The sequence below is a fragment of the Ochotona princeps genome, chromosome 25 (genome assembly GCF_030435755.1).
Source record: "Ochotona princeps isolate mOchPri1 chromosome 25, mOchPri1.hap1, whole genome shotgun sequence".
NCBI lineage: Eukaryota > Metazoa > Chordata > Mammalia > Lagomorpha > Ochotonidae > Ochotona > Ochotona princeps.
In genome coordinates, this window is record NC_080856.1 from 8,043,974 (window position 1) to 8,066,095 (window position 22,122).

The 22,122-nt window shown below is 39.7% G+C and overlaps 1 protein-coding gene across 4 annotated transcripts in view; it reads right to left on the bottom strand.

The window, feature by feature from the left end:
• Window positions 1–22,122, bottom strand: part of CPED1 (cadherin like and PC-esterase domain containing 1) — a 218,244-nt gene that overhangs the window by 155,121 nt on the left and 41,001 nt on the right. For all 4 annotated transcript variants that reach the window (XM_058654878.1, XM_058654879.1, XM_058654877.1 and 1 more), the window contains exons 3-4: window positions 10,021–10,127; window positions 161–236 (exon numbers count right to left, since the gene is read on the bottom strand). In XM_058654878.1, coding sequence (XP_058510861.1) covers window positions 161–236; window positions 10,021–10,127 — 183 coding nt within the window. The remainder of the gene's footprint in view (window positions 1–160; window positions 237–10,020; window positions 10,128–22,122) is intronic.

A 22,122-nucleotide genomic window follows, 5' to 3' on the forward strand; every position in this document is an offset into this window, starting at 1 on the left:
TTACCATTCGCAAAACTGTGTTCAGTCTGGAAGATATCATATAGCACAACTGAGAGACTAAAGCAGGGAAGACACTGATCTAAGACTAACTCAGCTGGCGTCTGCTAGGGAAGCCTGCATTGCCCACATGTTTATACACAGGGAGCAAAATAAAGATTACCTGGAAATCTTCTCATTATTTGACATAATCCTTTCTTTCTGCAAATATGGTGCTGTACCTCTGGTATTACATTTACCTAAAAGAAATGAACAATGAGCCAGTGAGTCAACTATTTATAAATGCTAAAGCAAAGAAAATCCAAGAGGGCAGAAAGTCTCAGTGTGTGGCTTTGCCCACCCTCTCCAAGCACTCCCCTTAAATATCTGCCAATCCAGTACTTAGCACTTAGAGTACTACAGAGGTTTATTTGACAGCAAAAAATAAAAACTCACCCTGGACATGGTCAACTATTTAAGCATAGTTTCAAATTCCTTTTTTCAAAGCTATTTGCTTGCTATAAATAAAAATGTGGTGAATATAGTAACACAAATAACTGAATAGTTGCAAGTTTGCTTAGCAAGAATCACACCAAATATGTCTCCAAGTTAAATAAGCTACCAACTGCAAGGGCCCTTAGTGATTTGAATCGCATAAGTATCTAATGATAACTCAGTGTTAAATCTGTTTTACAATTTCATACACAATCTTCACCTCATTGTGAAGACAAATTCTGTTTTAACCAAAATCCATTCTTTGAATGATTTATAAATGCTATCCTAAATTAAAATGTAATTTTTAGCTTATAAGGCAATGGTACAAATAAACTTAATTCTTCTCTCGTGAATTAACAGTTATCAATTAAATTCCAAAACTAATGCCAAACAGGAAGTCTAGTTAAAACCAACACAGAAAAATCAGTGCAAGTTTGAAATCAGATTTGGTTTTTAACCATAACTGATTCCTTTTAGTGCTTTTTAAAAGATTTATTTCTTTGAAAGGCAGAGAAAAGACCTACTGGCTTACTCAACAGATCACCACAACAACTGTGGCTAAGCCTGGCACCCAAGAGCTTCATCTGTGTCTCCCACATAGGTGGCAGAGTCCCTACCACTTGGGCCATCTTCTGCTGGCTGTTTTTTTTTTCTTCCAGGCCATTATTAATTCAGAGCTGGATCAAAGTGGAGTAGCTCAGACATGAACCAGCGCCCATACGAGATGGTGTCCCAGGTTTAACTTGCTGGGTTACAAGGCTGACCTTCATTGATAACCTTGAAGTTAATTAAATCAGTAGCTGGCTTTCAGAGTCCTAATTAAGACACCGATTAGAACAACAGCAGCCCACCTTGGAGCGCCTGGGTTCAATCCCCACCTCTGCCACCTGGCTCCAGCTTCTTGTTTCTGCTGACCCTACGGGGCAACAGTGATGAAGCAAGTTCCCGCTGCTCCGCTGCGAGCCTGGGCTTGTCCCTGACTCCAGACACTGCAGGGAGCAGAGCAAGGGCTGGAAGCTCTTTCTGTTCTGTCTCTGACTCACAATTGGCTAAAATAAATTTTAAAATAATTACAAAACAGGTTGATGTTTGCTTGGTACTGTGGCTTGTCCACTGTGTTCTACTGACATGGCTCGATAAAAAGAACTCAGCTGCAGTTGGAAAATAAAGCAGTCACAGGAAACAGGCTGCAGTCCCACTTCCAGCAGGTCACAATTACAATATTGAACAGACCACTTGGCTCCCTTTGGCAGTTTCCTCTTTTGTAAAATAAAGCATTTTCATCCTTTGATCTTTAAGTTTCATTTTTGTCTTATGATTTTAACGATTCTATACTAAACCATATATTTAAAAGAGTGATTCAGTCCAGCACCATGGCTCAACGGGGGTAATCCTCCACCTTCAAGGGCCAGCGTCCCATATGGACCCCGGTAACGGCTGCTCCATTTCCAATCCATCTCCCTGCTTATTGCCTAGAAAAGCAGCAGAGGATGGCACAAATCCCCGGGCGCCTGCACCCATATAAGAGACCTGGAAGAAGCTCCTGGCCCCTGGCTTCGGCTTGGCACAGCTCTGGCCATTGTGGCATTTGGGGAGTAAATAAGCAACTGTCTCTCTTTCTCTCTAAAAATCTTCCCTTTCAAATAAAAGATAGTACATCTTAAAAACAAGAAAGAAGCAGAAGAAAGGAAAAGAAAAGAAATCAAAATGCCAAAAAGTACCAGAAGAAAGTGGACGTTTAGAAAGTGATTAGAGTATCGAAGCAGGCCCTTTGTAAATGAGATTCATGCCTGTATAGCAGAAGTTTCAAGAATGAGGCTCTGTTCCAGCAGCGAAGAGGGCTACCTTGCCCAAGTTTCACATCAGAGTCCCTGGGTTCAAAGCCCAGCCCCGCCAGCTGAATCCATTTTCCTGCTGATGTGGACACTGGGAGAAAGCAGTGACAGTGCAAGTCGCAGGGTTCCTTTTCCCCATGTGGGTAATCTGGGTTGGATGCTCACACTCCGCTTTGGCCCTGCTGCTACTATGGCTGTGGATGGCATTGGGGGAGTGGACCAAACAAATGTCAAAATATGTTTGTGAAAATCGTTATCATGTATATAAACACAGTCATAACAGGAAGAAGCTCCGGAGTCACCTGACTGGTCAGGCTTTCTGCTCTCCACTGTGTCACTTCTGTGCGAAAAGGCTTCCTGGTGGAGGCAGAGAGCAGCCTCCTGCAGGTACCTTAACCTCCCGCTTCCCGGCCTCCTGAGCCGGGAAAACATGTGGCTTACAAATGACCCCCTCTCAAGTATTTTGTTGTAGTTGCTCAAGTGGACCAAGACGAAGGAATTTCTTAAATCACCCAACTCCAGTTCATAAAGTTTAGGAAGGGCCAGCAAAAAGCAGCCATACAGAATCCAAAATGAAAGCTTGTTTATTTTTTAAAAGATTTATCTTTTATTGGAAAGGCAGATCTACAAAGAGGAGGAGATACAGAGAGAATGATCTTCTGTCTGCTGGTTCACTCCCCAGGTGGCTGCAGTGGCCGGAACTGAGGCAATATGAAGCCAGCAGTCAGGAGCTTCTTCTAGGTCTCCCATGGGGGTGCAGGGTCCCAATACTTTGGGCCATCCCTCACTACTTTCTCAGGCCACAAACAGGGAGCCAGAAGGCAAGTGGAGCAGCCAGAACATGAACCAGCACCCATATGGGATCCCAGCACTAGATGGAAGAAGATTAGTCAGTTGAGCCATTGTGCCGAGTCCTGTTTGTTTATGTTTTAAAGAATTCTTCTATTAATTTGAAAGACATTCAGAGAGAGACAGAAATGGCTGTCATAGATAGTGTTAGGCCAGAGAGAATCCAGGAGTCAAGAATTTCTTCAGGATGTCCCACTTGGGTGCAGTAGTCCAAGTTCCTGAGGCATCTTCCATTGCTTCCCAGGCGCGTTAGCAGGGAGCTGGATCAGAATTCGAGCAGCTGCGACTTGAATTGGTACCCATATGAGATACCTGTGTCACATGGGGGAGATGTTACCCACTATATTGTAACACCACATCTCTTGTTTATTTTTAAGTTAACATACAACGTACTTTTAAAAATTAGATTGCAAATAACATCCAAAGTCAATGCAATTGAGCTTTTTTACTGCCGAAGGCAAATTACTCAGTTGTTAGTGACTTAATAGAATCTTTAATAGATTCCAGGAGAGAAAAGCAACCCCTGGCAAGGAACATCCCAAGCTGAGAGCTGGCTTGGGTCAGAGCAAATGTGCTGCCACTGTGGGGAGCTAGGGTGCCTTGACTATGGGGCTTGATCCTATACCAACCGGAAACAATGAACAATCCCAGAAAAATGGATGATAATAATGGAACTAATGAGTCAGAAGAATTTACGTGGATGCTACAATGTGTAATATACACAGATTTCAGACAGAAGGGCAGGTTGCTGTATCATATCACAGCTAACTTCTCAAAAAGAACTAACGTAGAATCAACACAGCTCACAAAGCATTGGTTTCAAGAACTCAGAGCCAGGGTGGGCATTATGTTAGGCTGCCACAAATGCCAACCCCAGTTCCTGCGTCTGCGTTTTGGATTTAGCATTCTTGTTCATGCACCCAGGAAGCTGCAGATGGTGGCCCATGTCCTCGAGTTCCTACCACCATTTGGGAGGCCCAGAGAGAGTTCTGGGCTCCCAGTTGTTGAATCATTTGGGGAGTGCACCAGTAGAGATCTCTCTCTCTCTCTTCTCCCTCCACCCTGTCTTTCAAATAAATAAGTCTAATAGTCTTAAAAACCAAACTCAGAGCCAGGTCAGTGAAAGTCTCTGTTCTACCCTTCTATCTTCTATTTTCCTATCCCTCACCCTCTGACCTCTCCCCTTGAGGCTTCCTCCCACATGTGTCTTTAGCATGCATTGAGTTAGAGATAGCATTACCACAGTGACACATGACACCAGAAATAGCCTCTCTGTTATACTCTAAAAATGAGCCCAAAACAAAGCAGTTGAACTGAGTAACTCAGTCCAAAGAAGCAAAAGCATTTGGGGTCATAGGTCATACAGTTGTTGCACATCAATTAAACAACAGAGACTTTAACTTCCTCTTGTTAAACCTAATAGCACCTTCCTATACTCTAGTGCTTCTTATTTTTATGTATATGTGGTTAAGATTTGTGTCACTGTCAAGCAAAAAATCATCAAAGGAGCTTTAAGTGGGATTAGCTAACTTTTATCTGTTGAATGTTTCTAACTGAAGAGGGTAAATGATTTTTCGCATACTTCATTTTAACAACCATTTTAGACTCACTGCAAAATTCAACAGAAGATAGACTGCCCATGCCCCAACCTCCCACCCCAAATAAGACTTCAAACACACCATCAAAGTGATACATTTGTTATGTACTTGGTGAACCCACACTGGAATACCTTTATACCCCTCAAAATTTAATATATATCTGGATCATGTATCAAGTTTAATGTCTAGACACACACGTGTGTGTATTTATACATACACTGCCGCTTCTCTTCATCTGACACAAAATCATTTTGAAACAATTGGGTTGCATATATAAAATGAAAATCGTAATCAAATCCTGGGATATTTCTAGGAAGTTGAATTGAAATGACACTAGGATGCATTTAAAAATGTTTCCGTCCCAACATATTTTCTATAGTCCTAATTTGTGTTTGTCTATATATAATTGTTTCTGTTACATATTGTCAGAAGCAAAATTAAGATCACTCTTCTTTTAAAAATAAATCATTAGTAAGAGTAAAAAATATATAATACCAATAATATTAATAAATTCTAGAAATAAAAACTCTATCTAAAGTAATAAGCATAATATTATGAACTCTTCACAGAGAGTAGACATCTGAATTTGAGCCGTTGATGAAGTATAAGAAAATACCTGAGTGTGTGAAAAGTTGGTGATCACTTCTGACAGTGAGAATGAACACACACAATATTATCTCTTTTATTAAGGTTTTGAAATTTTTATGAGAAAGACAGATTTATACAGAGAGGGAGAGACGGAGAGAGACAGCTTTCCCATCTACTGCTTCACTGTCTATGAGCTGAGCCGATCCACAGCCAGAAGCCGCTTCCCTGTCTCCCACTTGGGTGCAGGGTCCCAAGCGCTCAGTGGTCTATCCTCCACTCCTTTCCCAGGCCACAAGCAGGAAGCTGGTTGGGAAGCTGAGCAGCAGAAACATGAACCAGCACCCCTGTGGCATGCCTGTGCACAGAGGCAGAGAGCTAGCCAGTTGAGGCATCATGCCAACATCACAACATCGTATTTTATCTGCTCTTTTGCTCATTCCATCTGTAGAACTCCTCAGCTTTCTCCCAAAGCTGTTCAGCACCATTAACACAAAGAATTAACAAAAAACTCAGAGAACCAGATTAACCAGAGAAAGTTATTTTTCTATCGTGTTTCTCACACACAATCATCCCCTCCAATGATCCTGGAAATGCCCTGGCTTCTTTAAAATAAAGAGTCACTTAACTAACTAGTTCTCTGCACTCCAAATACCAAAAGCAGCATCCTGGATTTAGCAACCGCTAATCCTACAAACATTTAAAGCCAGAAATGAATCCGTCTGCTTTGGAAACACAAGCATCTTGTCTGTGTGAGATGGGACGCAGCCTAGCGATAAACACACCGTTACCTCACTTGGCACTGCACACACACATGTGCTTATGAATTCACACTGTTATCTCCAATCTAGAGAGACTCTTGGTCTTTCATCTTCCATAAGAGACCTTACGGCAATTTTCATTAAGCAGTATAATTACAAGTCTCTAATGTGATTAGCAATCCTAACTTGAGTACTGTCCTTCCTTTGTTCATCCTGGTGTCATTAGCAATCCTACAACATCCCCAACAAATTGGAATCAACTCCTGTGTTGAATAGCTATGTTGTTTACATAAATAAGTCACGGTTCATGAAGCTTGGAATTTTTCACTCTCCAAAGTAATCCTACCTAGCTGCAGCATGGGGAATGTGCGTATTCTTGAACACCACTAGAGGTAAGGCTTGATGATGAGAGCCTAAACATGTATTTCTGCCAGATTCTAGTGATATGATTAAGAAAATAGAAATTTGAGATTAGATTATCTTGGATTGCATCCTGCTTTCTTTAATTAACTTGGAGGCTTCATATATATATGTGTGTGTGCGTATACATATCTATGTAAATGCATTATATGTAAATTTATATCTCTATATAAATATACAATGCATTGTACATGTAAATGCACATATATGTAAATACACATATGCATATATGCATATATATGTACATGCATTCTGTGTTTCAGTCTCATCTGTAAAGAACAGAGGTAAGTAAACACAATCACACAAACTGGACCTGGCTCATAATACTATTATAGAAGTGTGGATTATTTTTTTCTGTTTTGTAGATTTATCCACTTATTTCAGAAAGATGAGAAGAGACAGCAAGACAGACGGCTCTGCTACCTGCTGGTTCATTCCCTGAATGGCCACAGGGGCCAGAGCTGGGCAAGGTCGAAGCCAGCAGCCAGGAACATGTGTTCCTGTCACGTGGGTGGCAGAGGCCCAAGTACTTGGGCCGTCTTTCGCTGTTTTCCTAGGTACATTAGCAGGATTGAAGTGGAGCAGACAAGGTTAGAACCTGTACTCATATGGGATGGTGTGTGGCAGGTGACAGCTCCATCTGCTACACCACAATGCTAGCATCCTGTTATTGCCAATGCTACTTTCAAACCATGCTCAGGTTCTAGCTACATCCATCTCTCCCACTACCACTCTGCTAATCCAAGACACCTTCAACTTAGGCCAGTGTTATTCTAAAACTTGGTCTCCCTGATTCAGTCCTGGCTCACACAGTAGCTTATCTCAAGCCAGCAGCCAGAGCAATCCTTTGAAAAGGCAAGTGCACTTGCCACCTGTCTGCCAATACCCTCTAATTCCTTCCCCAAGTCCTCACACACCGCATCAAAAACAAGAACTACATTTCCTGCTGAGCCCCCCACTTCAGGCACATCGCTGAGCCCTCCACTTCAGGCACATCTCTAGCCTCCTCTCCTACCACACTTCTACGGCACTTCTTGTGTTCCTCAAGTCAGAGGTACTTCTGCTGCTGCCTGATTAGTGTATGTTGCCTCTGTGTCAGAGCGACTTCATCTGAGTCCCCAACAACTGGAGCTCTCCGTTTTCTAGACTTTATTCAGATGGTGGAACCATCCCCAAGGGTTGGTCTTCCTAGGATCTAAAACAGAGCTTATTTCATCAATAACTGCACAAGGAACAAAGAATGAATAAATAAAACGTGTGATTAAATGAATGAATGAGTGACTTAATAAAGCTAAGAATAAATTACTGAGACATTGGTCTAGAAAAGACTCTCAGGTCTTCTGGGGCTTCCAACAGAATGAAAGATATTGGTCTGAATTTTATGAAAAATAACCCTAGGGCCAGGCATGATGGCTAGTGGCTAAATAGTCCCCTTGCTTGTGCTGGGATCCCATATGGGTGCCAGTTCATGTTCTAGCTGTTCCACTTCCCTCTAGCTCCCTGCTTGTGGCCTGGAAAAATAGTAGAGGATGGCCAAAGGCCTTGGGATCCTGCACCTGCATTGGAGACCCAGAAGAAGCACCTAGCTCCTGGCTTTGAATCAGCTTGACTCTGACTGTTACAGCCTCTTGAAGAGTAAACTAGTGGACAGAAGATCTTTCCCTTTGTTTCTGCTTCTCTCTGTAACTCTGCCTTTGCAATAAAAATAAGTAAATCTTTTAAAAACAACAACAAAAAACCTAACCCTATTCTGTGAAAATTCTCCCATTTTTTAAAATAAAAGAAACTCAGGCATGCCACCTTTATACAAATAGCTCTTCAGGAAGAAGAATTTGAACTAATAAATATAGGAAAAATTAGAGAAATAGAAAAACATCATTTGCATATAAGAATAGTCACTAAGAATAGTCATTGTTATGGGCAATACCTCTTGATACTCAAATTAATAGCAAAAGTTTGGGGGGAAAAACTCAAAAAATAGGATATTGGATTAGTCCCTGAGTATCACCTCTCAAGATATTTCTTAATTACAGAAGGGGAAAAGACTGGTTCCACAGTGCAGAAGCCAACAGACACTTCTTAAGCCACGTGGGAGGCTGAATGTCACCAGAAACAAGACAGGTGGACGTCACGGATCCCTGACCCTGCACGGCGAAAGGGCATTTCACTTCCATGGCATTCTCTCTGAAAATGTGCAGCCTCATGGGAGAGCACAAGACAAATCCAAACTGAGAGGGTTTCAACATAATACTGCACTAATATTCTTTCAAAACGTCAAGGTCATTTTAAAAAAGGCAGAATGGAGGACTGCCAGGGATTGGAGACTGAAAACACACTAAACTCAAGTATAACAAGGATTCTACATTGGACTCTGAAAAAGAAAAAAAGGTCTAAGTTTTAAAAAGTGATCAAATCAGAATGTTTGCAATCTAGTTAATGGTTTGTACTAGTACTAACAACTTAGTGTTGATAAATGTACCATGGTTATGTAAGGTGTGAATATTAGAGCCAGTGCAGTGAAAGGTGTATGGGAAATCTCTGCCCTATGTGTGCAATTTTTCTGGAAGTCTAAAACTACATCAAAATAAAAAGTTAAAAAAGACAATCCCAGTGCAACGGACTCCCCTTTCTCTCTCAGTTGACCCATACTCCCTGCTTTCCACTCCTTCCGCCATCATCAGTCATCCCACAGTACCCGGGGTACACTGGTTCAAGGACTCTTGCAGACACGCAAATCCACAGATGCTCAAGTGTCTTACATAATATGACACACATGTAACCCAAAGAATCCTCTCATGTACTTCAACTCATGGCTATATGGCTCACAAGCAATAGCTAATGCAGTGTAAGCACTATATAAACAGCTGTTTCATTGCATTGTTCAGAGAATACTAACAAAGGAAAAGATTGGGGGCTGGCATTTGGCCTAACAAAAAAGACATGGTTTGGGTTATCCATACCATGTAAGGGAGTATCTAGGGTTGAGTGCTGGCTTCACTTCTGATTTCAGCTGCCTACTAATGTGTACCCTGGAAGGCCACAGGTGACAACTGAAGCAGCTAGACCCCTGCTACTCATGGGGGACACCTGGCTTCAGCTCCAGATTCCTGGCTGTGATTGAGCCCTAGCCCCAGTCATGGAGGGCATTTGGGGAGTGGATCAGCAGATGGGAGCGCTGTCTACCTTTCTTTCTAACTCAGTGCCTGTTACTCTATCATTTATTATCCATCTATCTTTGAAGCGAAATAAATGGTGGGTAGAATTTGAGCCTTACCCAGTAAAACAACAAAACAGCAGCAGCAGAAGCTGAGAGAGATTCTATCAAATGAAAAATGCTGACAGTTTCAAGGCAAACTGCACAAGGTATGGCCAGTTGGAACATTCTTCATGGATACAAGGTTCTAATTTTTCTAGACTTTCTAAAAAGCAGGAGAGACCAGGAGACAGAACACTATCATCAACAGACTTTATTCAACCCAGGCACCCGGGGAAGAGCTTTACCTTCTGATGAGGGCCTAGCCGGCACATGTCTTCCTTGGATACACAGGGGTGCCCGTCGGCTTTCCTAGAAGACAGGCAAATGAGCAGATCCACAGAGCCCAAATCACCTAAAAGCAAAAGAATATCAGAAAACAAACAGTGTTTCATCAGATGCATAAAGGCATCATGCAATACTTAAGACCAAAGAAGGCAATTATTTAAATTCTAAAACAGATCATCGAATATTTAAAGGAACATAAATTCAACTTTATTGTAGCAGACCTAAAACCATGACACATAGTATTTTATTAGAATAAATGTAATTATGTGGAGAGAGATTACCAGATCTTCTTAAAAATCTAAAATTAGGATTCTTTAAGTAAGTATAAAGTATAATACGGATATTGAGAGAAAAGAATCATAAAGTCTTCCATGATAAAGGAAATCTGTGAAATCAATGATATGAAATCAAAACATTGACTATTTTGATCTGGGCTTAGATGGCACCATTAGTTTTCTGAGGTCTAAACATCAAATATACTTTTACAAGATTTATTACAAAGAAAAATTTATCCTGGGTAGAAACTTCAATGAAAATAAAGAGCACAGGTTGGTATAAAAGGAATTTGTGATGTAGTTATAGACAGAAGAACAGAGTTCAAAATTCAGTGTACAACATGGACCAAAGCAGATATTTTAGCTCTTTCACCAAAGACAGAGCTCTCTGCCAATAAACCACACCAACTTGCCAAAAATAAGCTCGGGAGAATACATTCTTGTACAACATCTGCATATTTTAAGTGCACATTTGAATTTATAAGGGCTCATTTGTTCTTATTTATATGTCCACATGGATTCAATATAATTGATATCTTCAAAATATTTTTGAATGAATGAACAGCCCCTGATAGGATGGCAAATATACCACCAGATGGATAGAGTAAAAGACAAACGGAAGAAATGTCCTTCCTTTGTTTAATGCTACTCGCAGAAAACATACAACAAATATCTCAAAACTACAACAGCAGCAAAACAAAACAAAAAACCCCACTGTGGATAATATGCAACAGAACTGTCATTACCTGGGAAGCTTTCTCTATTTTGGATTGAAATCTTTGCAACAAGGACAATTTCAGACACACATGTCTCTTTTAATCAATCCTGAGATAAATGTTCCTTCAAGTAACTACATATGCCAGACTTCATCAATCATTTCCTACATTAGATTAAAGTGACCTTTACAAAGCTAGGAACTAACAATCTAAAAATCTTGTCTTTCTGAACTTCCCAGAATTTCTCATGTGAGGGGTCTAACACTTCCAAAGCAAAACTTTAGGAAAGAAAAAGATTCATAAGGAAGAGAGAGAGATAAGATGTAGGAATGAAATTTTACTACTTATTGATGGCGTCCTTTCAAATTTTGTTTTCAAAAATATTCTTATTTTAAAGTCAGAAAGAGAGAGAGATTGAACACTGTTTCACTCCCCAAATGACTGCAGTGGCTGGGGCTGGGCGAGGCCTAAGCCGAGAGACTGTCATTCCTTGCGAGCTTCCCGTGTGGGTGGCAGGGCCCAGGTATTTGGATCAGCTTCTGCTGCTTTCCCAGGAGCATTATTAGTGCACTCGACTGGAAGTGGAGCAACAGAAACACAAACTGGCACTCACACGAGACTCCGGCATCACAGAATCTGAACCGCTGCACCACAGCATCAGGCACAGCCTTTTCAATTTGCCAGCCTGCATGCAGGCAAAGCTATCAATTCCTCCATATTTCTAAGTTATTTTATTTTTAAAAATTATTGATTCACAGGTGACACTCATACATTTTTATGGGGTACGGTGCAACATTTCAACACACAGACATAGCATAAAGTGGTCACACCAGGCAATTTGTTTTTCTATTTTCTTATTGTTTGGAGTTTCTCTTTCAGTTCATCACACAAAACAAAATGCAACAACGTGAACTGTAATCACCTCCCTATGCAATGAAACACTATAATTTATTACAAATAAATACAAACAATCTCTTATTTATTGATACATATTCTAACCCTACTAACCTTTCTCAATCGCACTTCCCACTTTCTAATAATTGGTATTCTAAATTCAGATCTGTGATTCTTTAACTTCTACATCTTAGAATTTTTGGCATTTATCTTTTTGTGCTAAGTTGATTTCAATTAACATGTTCATATCCAGTTCCATGTGCTTTGTTCCCAGTGGCAGGATTCCTTTTTTTTTAAAACCACTGAATATATTGCTTTATATATACTCTTTATGATTCATCCATCAGAAGACATCTAAGGTTTTTATGTTTAATGTAATAGTTGAGAAACCAGCTAAGATGCCCAAACCTACAACAGAGTACATAGGGGTGATAATTGGGCCAGAATACTGACTCCAATTTCCTGCTAGTATAGAACTATGAGATAGTCACAATGGCTCAAATAATTGGTCCCTTGTCACCCACATGGGAAATCTGGAATACATTTGCAGCACCTGATTTTGGTCTAACCCAGACCAGCTGTAGCCACTGCAGGCATAAACCAGGGCTTTTTCATTCTCACTTTTGCTTTTACTCTCACTCTCACCACCCACAAAATAATAACAAATAAATATTTTAAAATATAAATTTCTTTCTCAGTAAATCTGGTATTTGTGAATAAACTGCTACTGATTTGGCGGTGTTGATATTGTAGGTTGCAACTTAACTGAATTCATTTATTAGCATTAATTAGTCTCTTGGAATCTTCAGCTTTCTGCCCCCATAGAATGACACATCCTGGTTATTTTGAATAACTGGTGACAGTGGGTATCCTTGTCTGGTTCCAGATGTTAATGGAAAAGCTTCTATTTTCCCCTTATCCAATCTGATGCTGGCTTTGGGATAACCATATTTTCCCTTGACAGTGTTAAGGTCTTTGCATACCAGGATAAAGCCCAACTGGTCTAAGTGGATAATATTTCTGATGTGTTACTAAATTCAATTGGCTGGTATTTTGTTAAGGATTTCTGCATCTTTGTTCATCAGAAATATTGGTCCACGGTCTCTTTGTTTGCTGTATCTGTCACTGGTTTGGGGAATTATGGTGATTCTGACCCGATTTGGGAGGATTCCTTCCTTTTAAATTGTCTTGACTAGTTTGAGAATGACACTTGGTACTTCTTGGAAAACTTGGTCAAGTCCAGCAGTGAAACCCTCAGTTTCAATCCATATTCATTTGGGAGTCTGTTCTACAGTTTTCTTTTTTTTTTTGTTATTGTTGTCTCCGTATCCCTGGGATTTTGTTTCTTTGTTTTTGGTCATGTCTTTACATTTTTGCTGTTGTATCATGACTGGTTTGGGAATCAAGGGATGATGGTCACAGAATGAACTGGAAGCATTCCTTCCCTTTCATTGTTTTTGGAATAACTTGTGATGGATTAGCGATAGTTCTTTCTTAAAGGTTTGATGAATTAAGCAGTGAAATTATCCGATCTACTGGGAGACTTTTGATTGTTGATTCAATCTCTATTGGTCTATTTAATTTATGTCTTCATAGTTCAATTTTAGCATATCTGTATCCAGCAATTTATTCCTTCCTTCCTGTCATATAGTTGTTCATAATATTCCTTAATGAACCTCTCTATATCTGTGATATCAGTTGTGATGCCTACTTTTTCATTTTCAATTTCATTTGTTGGAGTGCTTCTCTTGGCTAAAGGTTTATTGATTCTATTTTCATTACAAGCCCAAGTATGCATTTTACTGACCATATATATATTACATATAATATTACAACATTTATACTATTTATACAGATAATGGTATAACACTTATGACATTTATGTTATATTATAACTATATACATTATATGTATATATGTGTGTGTTTCCATTTCATTTTTTTCTGCTTTGCTCTCTATTATTTTATAACAGTGTCTGGCTTATTTTTGCTTTTTTGGTCCTTTACATGTATTGTTATATTGATTATGCGATATCCTTTTAATCTTTTGATGCAGTCCTTCTGACACTAATTGTCCAGTTGGTAGAAGGGGAAGCCTTTTGGAAGACAAAGTGAGACAGACAATTAAACTCATGGTCCTTCCCTAGAGCTTCTCTGTTTCACGTTTCTAAGAAAGCTGGAAGGCAACTAAATAGTTCACAGGGCCACTAGAAAAGCAGAACAGGTGATTCAGGAGTGAGCTGAGTCTAAACCATGTGACATCATTGGGCCTTAGTCTTAGAAACTCCATCCTACTGCACACAGCCTCAATCTGAAGAAAACTTCAGCCCAGTTTCTATAGCTCAAGCCAAACACAGTATGATGATTCAGATGCTTTATTTCAAATGTGCTCTAGTAATTTTTTTTTGCCAAAGCCTTTTGGTTTTCAAAAGGAAATACAAAGACTGTTTTTATTCTGTTTTATTTCTAAGCCAGGAAATACTAAAACCCTAAGAAACCTCCTGTCATAGGGTTTCTAACTAAACATGTTAAGAAGATAAGTATATGCAGAGAGAGAGAGAGATTTCAAGTCACAGATTGTACTGTTTATGATTTAAAAACAGAGCATAATCTATATTCTTGTAAGTCTAAGGCATATAGCCCTTATAATACAAGGCAAACATACAGTTTCCACAGCTGACAGAAACACATATTTAAAACATACATGCTTAAAGTTTGGAGACACATTTACATAATTTCACATACTTCATTTATTTATTAAGAACTTTCAATGAATAGACCATTGTACTAAAAAATACAAAAGGAAACAACAGAAAAATGAAATAAAAAGAAAGAAAGACAATCACTGGCCTCAGAAATCTATCCAAGGGCTTAAACATTGAAAAGAACTTAGGATAAATTATAAAGTACCACATAATTTCTTGGTCTTCAAAGGGGGGGGCACCACTCCTCTCTCAGAAAATATTTAATATTCTAACTTAAAAATTGCTAATCCACAAATATTTTATAGTCCATAAATTTAATCTTAGAATAAAATACAACTAACATTTTAAGTCATCTGGTCATATTCTTCTTCCCTAATCTTGGCTACTGTTGATGAAAAAATTCATTATTTTCACTGAAATCCCCTGTGGATGCTCACTGAAGTCTACCCCAAGCTACCAAACCTGTACTTTCTGCTTAAACACTTAGTGACCTTGAAACTCTCTCTTCATTTCTGTTTTTAATATTAGACATCAACTACTTCTCTTCACTCCTCCCATGAGCTTTTCTTTAAGAAAGGCTCCATTTGTTTCCTGAGATACTCTATGTATTCAAATGTGGTGTGAGTAACCCCAAAGCCACACTGAAATTTGGAAACTAGGCAGAGAACAAAGCACAGCCCAGTTAAACAAATCATATTAGGAAGTTAGCCTTAGAGCACTGGGGATACCAATTTGTACTTCAGCAAAACGGCAAGCTGACACATGTTCTCGGGCTTTGGAGCCCTCTCCTTTGGACTGAAAGCATCGATCTTGTGCAGGCCAATACCCGGGCTCTGCAGAAGAGATCACAACCTGAAGATACACCGCCTGTTCAAAACTTTACATGGACTGTGTTTGGCCTGTACACCCTTTGTCATGTTTTTGTTTTAATTCTAACCTTTGGCTAAGATGAAAATGCCTACAAAACTCACCTAAGATCCATCCACATTTCAGTCTTAAGTTAAAAACTTGAAGTCATGGTTAATGCTTGAGTTCTTGCTCTATAAGAGAAGCACTGGATGGGGCCAGCTTCCCACCTGTACTCCCACGTAAGCAATCACACATACAATGCCTCATCCTAACTCCATCCTCATCTTCGCTTGAAATGTCAGACCACCTCTCTGATAGCTCAAGTATGTACTGGTATATCAGTTTTTCACGCACGGGTCATTTGGCAATTGAATCTTTAGCTTTTAATGAATTGGACTTGTTCATTAGTCGGATAAGTTTTATTGAGGTGACTTCAGGCATTGGCATTTATTTGGTCATTTAGTCAGAGAGGAATGTTTGAAGATAGCCTTGGATTCCTACATTTGGCAGAATACTCTTCCACAAGGTTGGGGAAGGTCACTTTAACTCCATGGGCATTTTTATTTAACTGTGTAAAAGTAGTCAAGGCCTAGAAGTTCTCCTCTTAGGTTTTTTTCTTTCTCTCAAAAGCCCGAACAACTCGAGTCATTTCTGGCCATCTTTTTCACTCTATTTCTTAACTATTATTGAACTGCTGGAGTATTACAACCTGATTTTGGGTGGACTGACCTCACGTCTTCCAAGGTCATGTTCTGTGTTTCCAAGTACCTTTTCTACTTTTTGTGTCTCTTTTACCCCAAGAAAGCTTATATTACAGTGAGAAGAGGTAAATTTGGGTTTGGGAAAAAAGAGCCAAGGTAGACCTTGGCCAATTGCAATGGTGGCTTCTTAGGCTTTTCTACTATGGAGAAAGAAAAATGCTATGTGATTTAACCTTGCTCTTTAGAATACTACATTAAAAGTTGGAGATGGGCCAGTGTGGTGGTGTAGATGCTAAATCTACTGTCTGTAGCACCTGTACTCCATATCAGTGCTGGTTTACGTCCTGGATTCTCCACTTTCAATGCCTGAAAAAGCAGTAAAGGATTGCTCAAGTCCTCTAGCCTCTGCACCTACATGGGAATCCTGGAAGAAACTCCTGGTTTTGCAGAGGCTCAGCTCTGTACATTGCAGTCATTTGGGGAGGGAACCAGCAGATGGAAGATCTTTCTATGTCTCTCCTTTTCTCCAAATCTGCCTTTCACATACAAATAAATAAATTAAAAAAAAAAAAAAGAATTGGACACCAAGCCACAAGTAATAAATAGCAAGTAGTAGTAATAGTAACAATATTAACATCAACAAAAATTGGTCTTGAGCTCTGACAATGTGTCAAATATTTGCATTGACTCATTCATTACACATAATATATAACTAGATATATGACTGTTCTATTTTTAAGACACACAAAAACTTCTAATTCATGGGAGAGGAGAATTTGAATGCTGGAAATCTTTTTCTAAAGGCTATGTTCCTTGATTCATTGACCTTATATATGATTCCTTTGGTCTCTATTTGGTTTATTTCCTCCCTTATTTTGGTTATTTCTCTTTTACTGTTAATTTTGGGATTGTTTTACTGATGTTTTTCCAGCTCCTTCAAATGTATGGTTAACTCATTTACTTGGTGCTTTTCTAATTTCTTAACATAAGGATTGATTGAGATGAATTTTCCTCTTAACACTGCCTTGATCATGTCCCATAAGTTTTGATATTTTTTTTATTGTGTGGATGCCTTCATTTGCTTCAAGCAAATTTTTAATTTCCCCTTTGATTTTTCTCTTTAATCCACTGTTCATTTAGCAGTGTAGTATTCACTCTCCACGTATTTGCTCCAGATGATATTATCCCCTACAGGGGAGGTGATGGAGAAATGTGGTGTGTGATGCCCTACTTGCATGTACTGGATGCAGTGCTTTCAATAACACTATCAGATTCAAGTGAAGAAACTAAGACACAGAATGCATTGATCTAAGCTTCGTCCTTTCTAGTCACTTTCAGAACACACATCTTCCTGTGGGACTCTGGGGAAAGAAATGACTAAACCAGATTAAGTCAGCCAGCTCTAGAGCCTTGCTCACCAACACTTTCTTGTTACATTATTAGCAACATATTTGTAATTGAAGATAAGTCTTCATGTGTCAACTGCCCATAGACTCAAGAATCCTAACTATTCAACTGGCTTCCAGCTAATTTTGCAAAGAACTCCCTAAAAGCTTCACAGATTTTTAAAGATGGTTAAAAGTATTTATTTTCCTGTCACGAAGAAACCAGAACTCCTTCATGATGCTAGCCAAGTTCTTAAATACAGAGGTCAGAGTACATAGTTCTAGGGAAAACAGGATGTGGACCTTCCATTACCGATCTCAAAATTACAAAAACATGAACACACTTGAGATGCCTGCCTCGAAACCAGGGAACAAAGCTGTTAGGAACAGCAATCACCACCAGGTCACCACAGTGTTTGCTCTGGAAAAGATAAAGGCGCCAGACTACTTAAGAAGGCAATGCCAAGGTTGAGACGTATTCCTTCACACAGGACACAGCACTAAATGAAGCTCTTATTTTAACCCTCTTTTAGTGTCCTCAGAAACCAGTTAACTTCTCAGTGTTTAAAATGAGTTATGTTTAAAGATTTCTGTTATGTTTCTAAAATCAACCATCTTCCTTCGGGTGCGGCTGCCCTTAGAATACTCGGTTCTTTCACAGGCAGGTTGCACTTCCTGGCTCAGATGACCTGCCTCATTGAACTGGTGTGAGGGAACAGTAATTCAATCTGGAGCACAGTGGAGAACCCTGAGAGAGCACTGTTCAATAAGTATTGTTGGTCCAAGTCCTGTTTATTCTCAGGGGAGGAGAATTTCAATTTTCTGATACACTACATAAAAGCACACTAAGTCTCCTGCTTCATTCTCTTCTATTGCATTTAGGGTGGCCTGGCAGATGATACACTTCCTGTCTATTTGTTAAGTGTCTGTCTCTTCCAATCTGAATGTGACTCCCTGAGGGCAAGGCAAGCTTCTCTTTATTCAACTCTCCATTCGCAAGCTCTACCAGAGTGGCTGGATTCGTGTAAGTATCTACAAATGTTAAGCGCATCTATGAATAAATAACTGGATGTGACCTACAGATGAATCAAAGGCCAGTACACTGAAATATAATATAATAGCGAGCAAATATTAAACTAGTTTTTTAAATAAAAAGATATAAAGATATATTTTGGCTTTTTAGCTGGTAAGGATAAAAGAGAAGTAAATCTAAGAAAAAAATTAACTATTGATTTCACTTAAAGAAACTAGTAACTTCCAAGTGCGGTAAAGTTGGAAAACACTTTTATGTTTGAAGAAAAACAAATTTATAAAATATTGTTTGGAAAATAAAGATGCCCAAGATTTTCTAAGATCTACAGCTAACAAAACCAAACATCATTCACTTATTCACAGTATTAGCCATCATTTCTGAAAAGGATAAAATGAGTGATTTTCCAAAAGTTATATTCCTTTAGGGAGAAGTACTGAAGATACTTAATTTTTAAATAATTTATAATGTTCATTTGTAATATAATTTATGAGGATATTTCATTTGTTCACTGCTCCATCTGTATTCCTGCCCTTTCATCGCCTGATTATACTTATTGAGTAACAGTCTTATCTCTCTGTATGCATCCTTTATCATGATGAGTAGATCTTATTACGGTTAGGAGTACATTTTAAACTTACTGATGATAAATTAGGCTCTATGTCCCATCCCAGCACAGGACAGCTGGATCTAAATGGAACATTAAGAATACCTATCTCTTTCCCCTCCAGATTTCTCAGGTTGTATTGGTCAGTACTCTTCACATGACTGATCTACAGAATAGTACCATAGCATCCAGAAGCAATTCTATTCAGGCTGTTTTTGAAAGACAAGAAACCTGTTCTTATTGTTTCTAACACTGACTTAGGAACCATCGAACTGTTATATAACATATAAAATAATTGTTCCATTTTTTCAGAATTAACTCTAAGTGACATCACACATAGAGAACATTAAGCTCTTTGATAAATTACATGGCGTAAATATAGATTCTAATGAAACCTGCTTTTTCTTTCACCCCAAATATCTGATCCTGAGTATCTGCCCACCAGGCCTCTGGCTTCATATCCTTTAAGAGCAGAGGAGGGTCTTGTGTTTTGCATTTAAGCAACCCTAAACCATTCTCTCCCTTGTTGCCCTAACCCTGCACCCAGGGAGCTAGCTCTCCTGTGCCCACGTCAACCCTCTTTCTGCTCTGAAAGAGGCTGTGGAGTTCAAGGAGGCAGTTTCTCAAGTTCTAATCTACTGAGAAGTTCAGGCAATCATTATTCTCAAATTTTGGAAAATGAAATATTCTTTTCTGAAAAATTTTTGCATTACAAAAATCAAGAAATATTCTTGAGAAATAAATACTTTAGAAGGGTTGGTAGATTCCTCCGTATTTTTTAGAAGGATTGTATAAGCATTCCAGTGCCACTTATGTAACTTTAATTTTAGGTGAGATTGTATATTTCATGTGATTATGTATCTTAATTTCCACTGCCTTCAAGATTGTTGGCTGTCTAGAAGAAAACTCATGCTTTGCTTCATTTTACTAAATTTCTAAATACCTGAAGTGTTCATCAGCTTAAAAGACCTCAAAGGGAATCATATTGAAATAATTTAAAAATCAGAATATAGCTACTATCCAGATCCTTATTTCTAACACCAATCTTCAATTAAAGGAATCAGATCTTTGCAGATATGATTGAGTCAAGGCCTGGGGAAGAAAATATCTAGGCGTTTACAGCATCTTAGTGTGAAAAAGTAGGAAGTACTCAAAAAAACAATCTGATGGTTGCCCCGGTAACTGGAGGAAGGCGGAGCTTGCTTCAAGCCTGGTCACAGGCTGCAACCTAGAATGAAAGGCAGAATTGTGGCATGCCCCTGAGGCAGGCAAATCACCTTTGCACCAATGACGGGCACAAACCAGGATCCCCCACCAAATAAGGGTCAAAGCAACCCCAGCTTCAGCTTCCTTGTCAAGGGGAGTTTAAAACCCTCTTGCACAGCTCTTGGGCTTGTCTTTCCTTTGCAGTCCGCTCTGCCTCTCCACTGCACAGGGGAAGTGAAATCCGTGACCCGCGGTTCCCCAGAATAAAGGCCAAAAAAATTCTTTTCTATATTCGGCTGCTGTAGTCTTCCCATGGAGGTCTGCGAATCTTATACATGCAAGCCAAGACACAAGCAGGAAGCGCGTCAGAGAGACTCTGGAGCCAACGGCCAAAGCTGGAACAATCTGAGCAGCAAAGCAAAGTAATACTGATTTCTAACTCGAAGTATAAAATACATACCCATCGGTCCATAGTGACGCACAAAAAAAGACCGAATAAATAAATCAATGGGTGTGAGGACACAATGACACTTGCAGAATTCCAAGGAACTTTTCTAGCTAGCTACCCCACCTTCAAGGAGGCAGAACGTAACTCCCTGTCTCTTAGGATGAACTGCGTGACACTTTTCCAAAAACTTCAGTAAAGAAAGGGATCGAAGGAATAACTTCACAGCAGAAAATAGCTGATAAACATCGCCTCGGTCAGAGGATCAGGACCACAAGGTCTAAGCCAGAGTTCAGAGTGACACCATTCATATCCCGTGAGGAGCATGATGTTAACCCCTGGGGTCCTACATCCCAATCCCAGTCTAATCAGGAGAAAGACAGCTGGTGGATTCCCACTGCAGGGCCTTCAAATTACTTCTTTTTCTCAAAACTGTCAAAATTGCCAGAAACAAGGGAAATACTACTACCGCCAAAAAGAACGAAGGAAGTTTCGGGGGGGGGACATGTAACTTAGGGACCTAGTTGGCATCTTGGAACAGAAAAAAAGGAATTACATAAAAATTAAGAGCTTTCAATACAATTTTAACTTTCATTTTAAAAAAGTATAGGACCAGGCTTTAGGCACATGCCTCATTCCCTGTCTTAGTGCCTGGGGTTCAAGCCCCAGCTCGCTCTCACTACCTCTGGCGGGAGTGATCAGGGAAATGGCTGAAGCACCTCGATTTGAGTCCTGGCTCCTCTTCCACTTCCAACTTCCTGTTAATGTACACCTGGCTAGGCAGCAGGTGATGGTCCAAACACTTGGCTCCCCACCACCCATATTGTAGATCGGGCCTGAATTCCAGCCTCGTGGCTGTCACTTGATCTTGCTCAACTATTGTGGGCATCTGGGCAGTGAACCAGTGCCTGAGGAGCTCTCTCTCAAAGTAAATAAACAAATAAATTTTTAAAGAAACATAAATAAATAATAAAAAATGTAAAGAGGGGGCCAGTGTTTATAACGTAGCTGGTCTGCAGCCCCGTGGATGTTCCGCCTGTACCACTTCCAATCGGGCTCCCTGCAGATGCACGTGGGAGAAGCAGAGGACGATGGTCCCAGTGCCTGAGCTCCGACCACCTGTGCAGGGATCCTGGAGAAAGCTCCCGGTCCCTGGCTTTGGCCTCGTCCAGTCCTGGCTGGGCTCTCCTCTCTCTACAATGACTAACAAAATCTTTAAAAAAAAAAAAAAAAAAAAAACCTATGCCCTA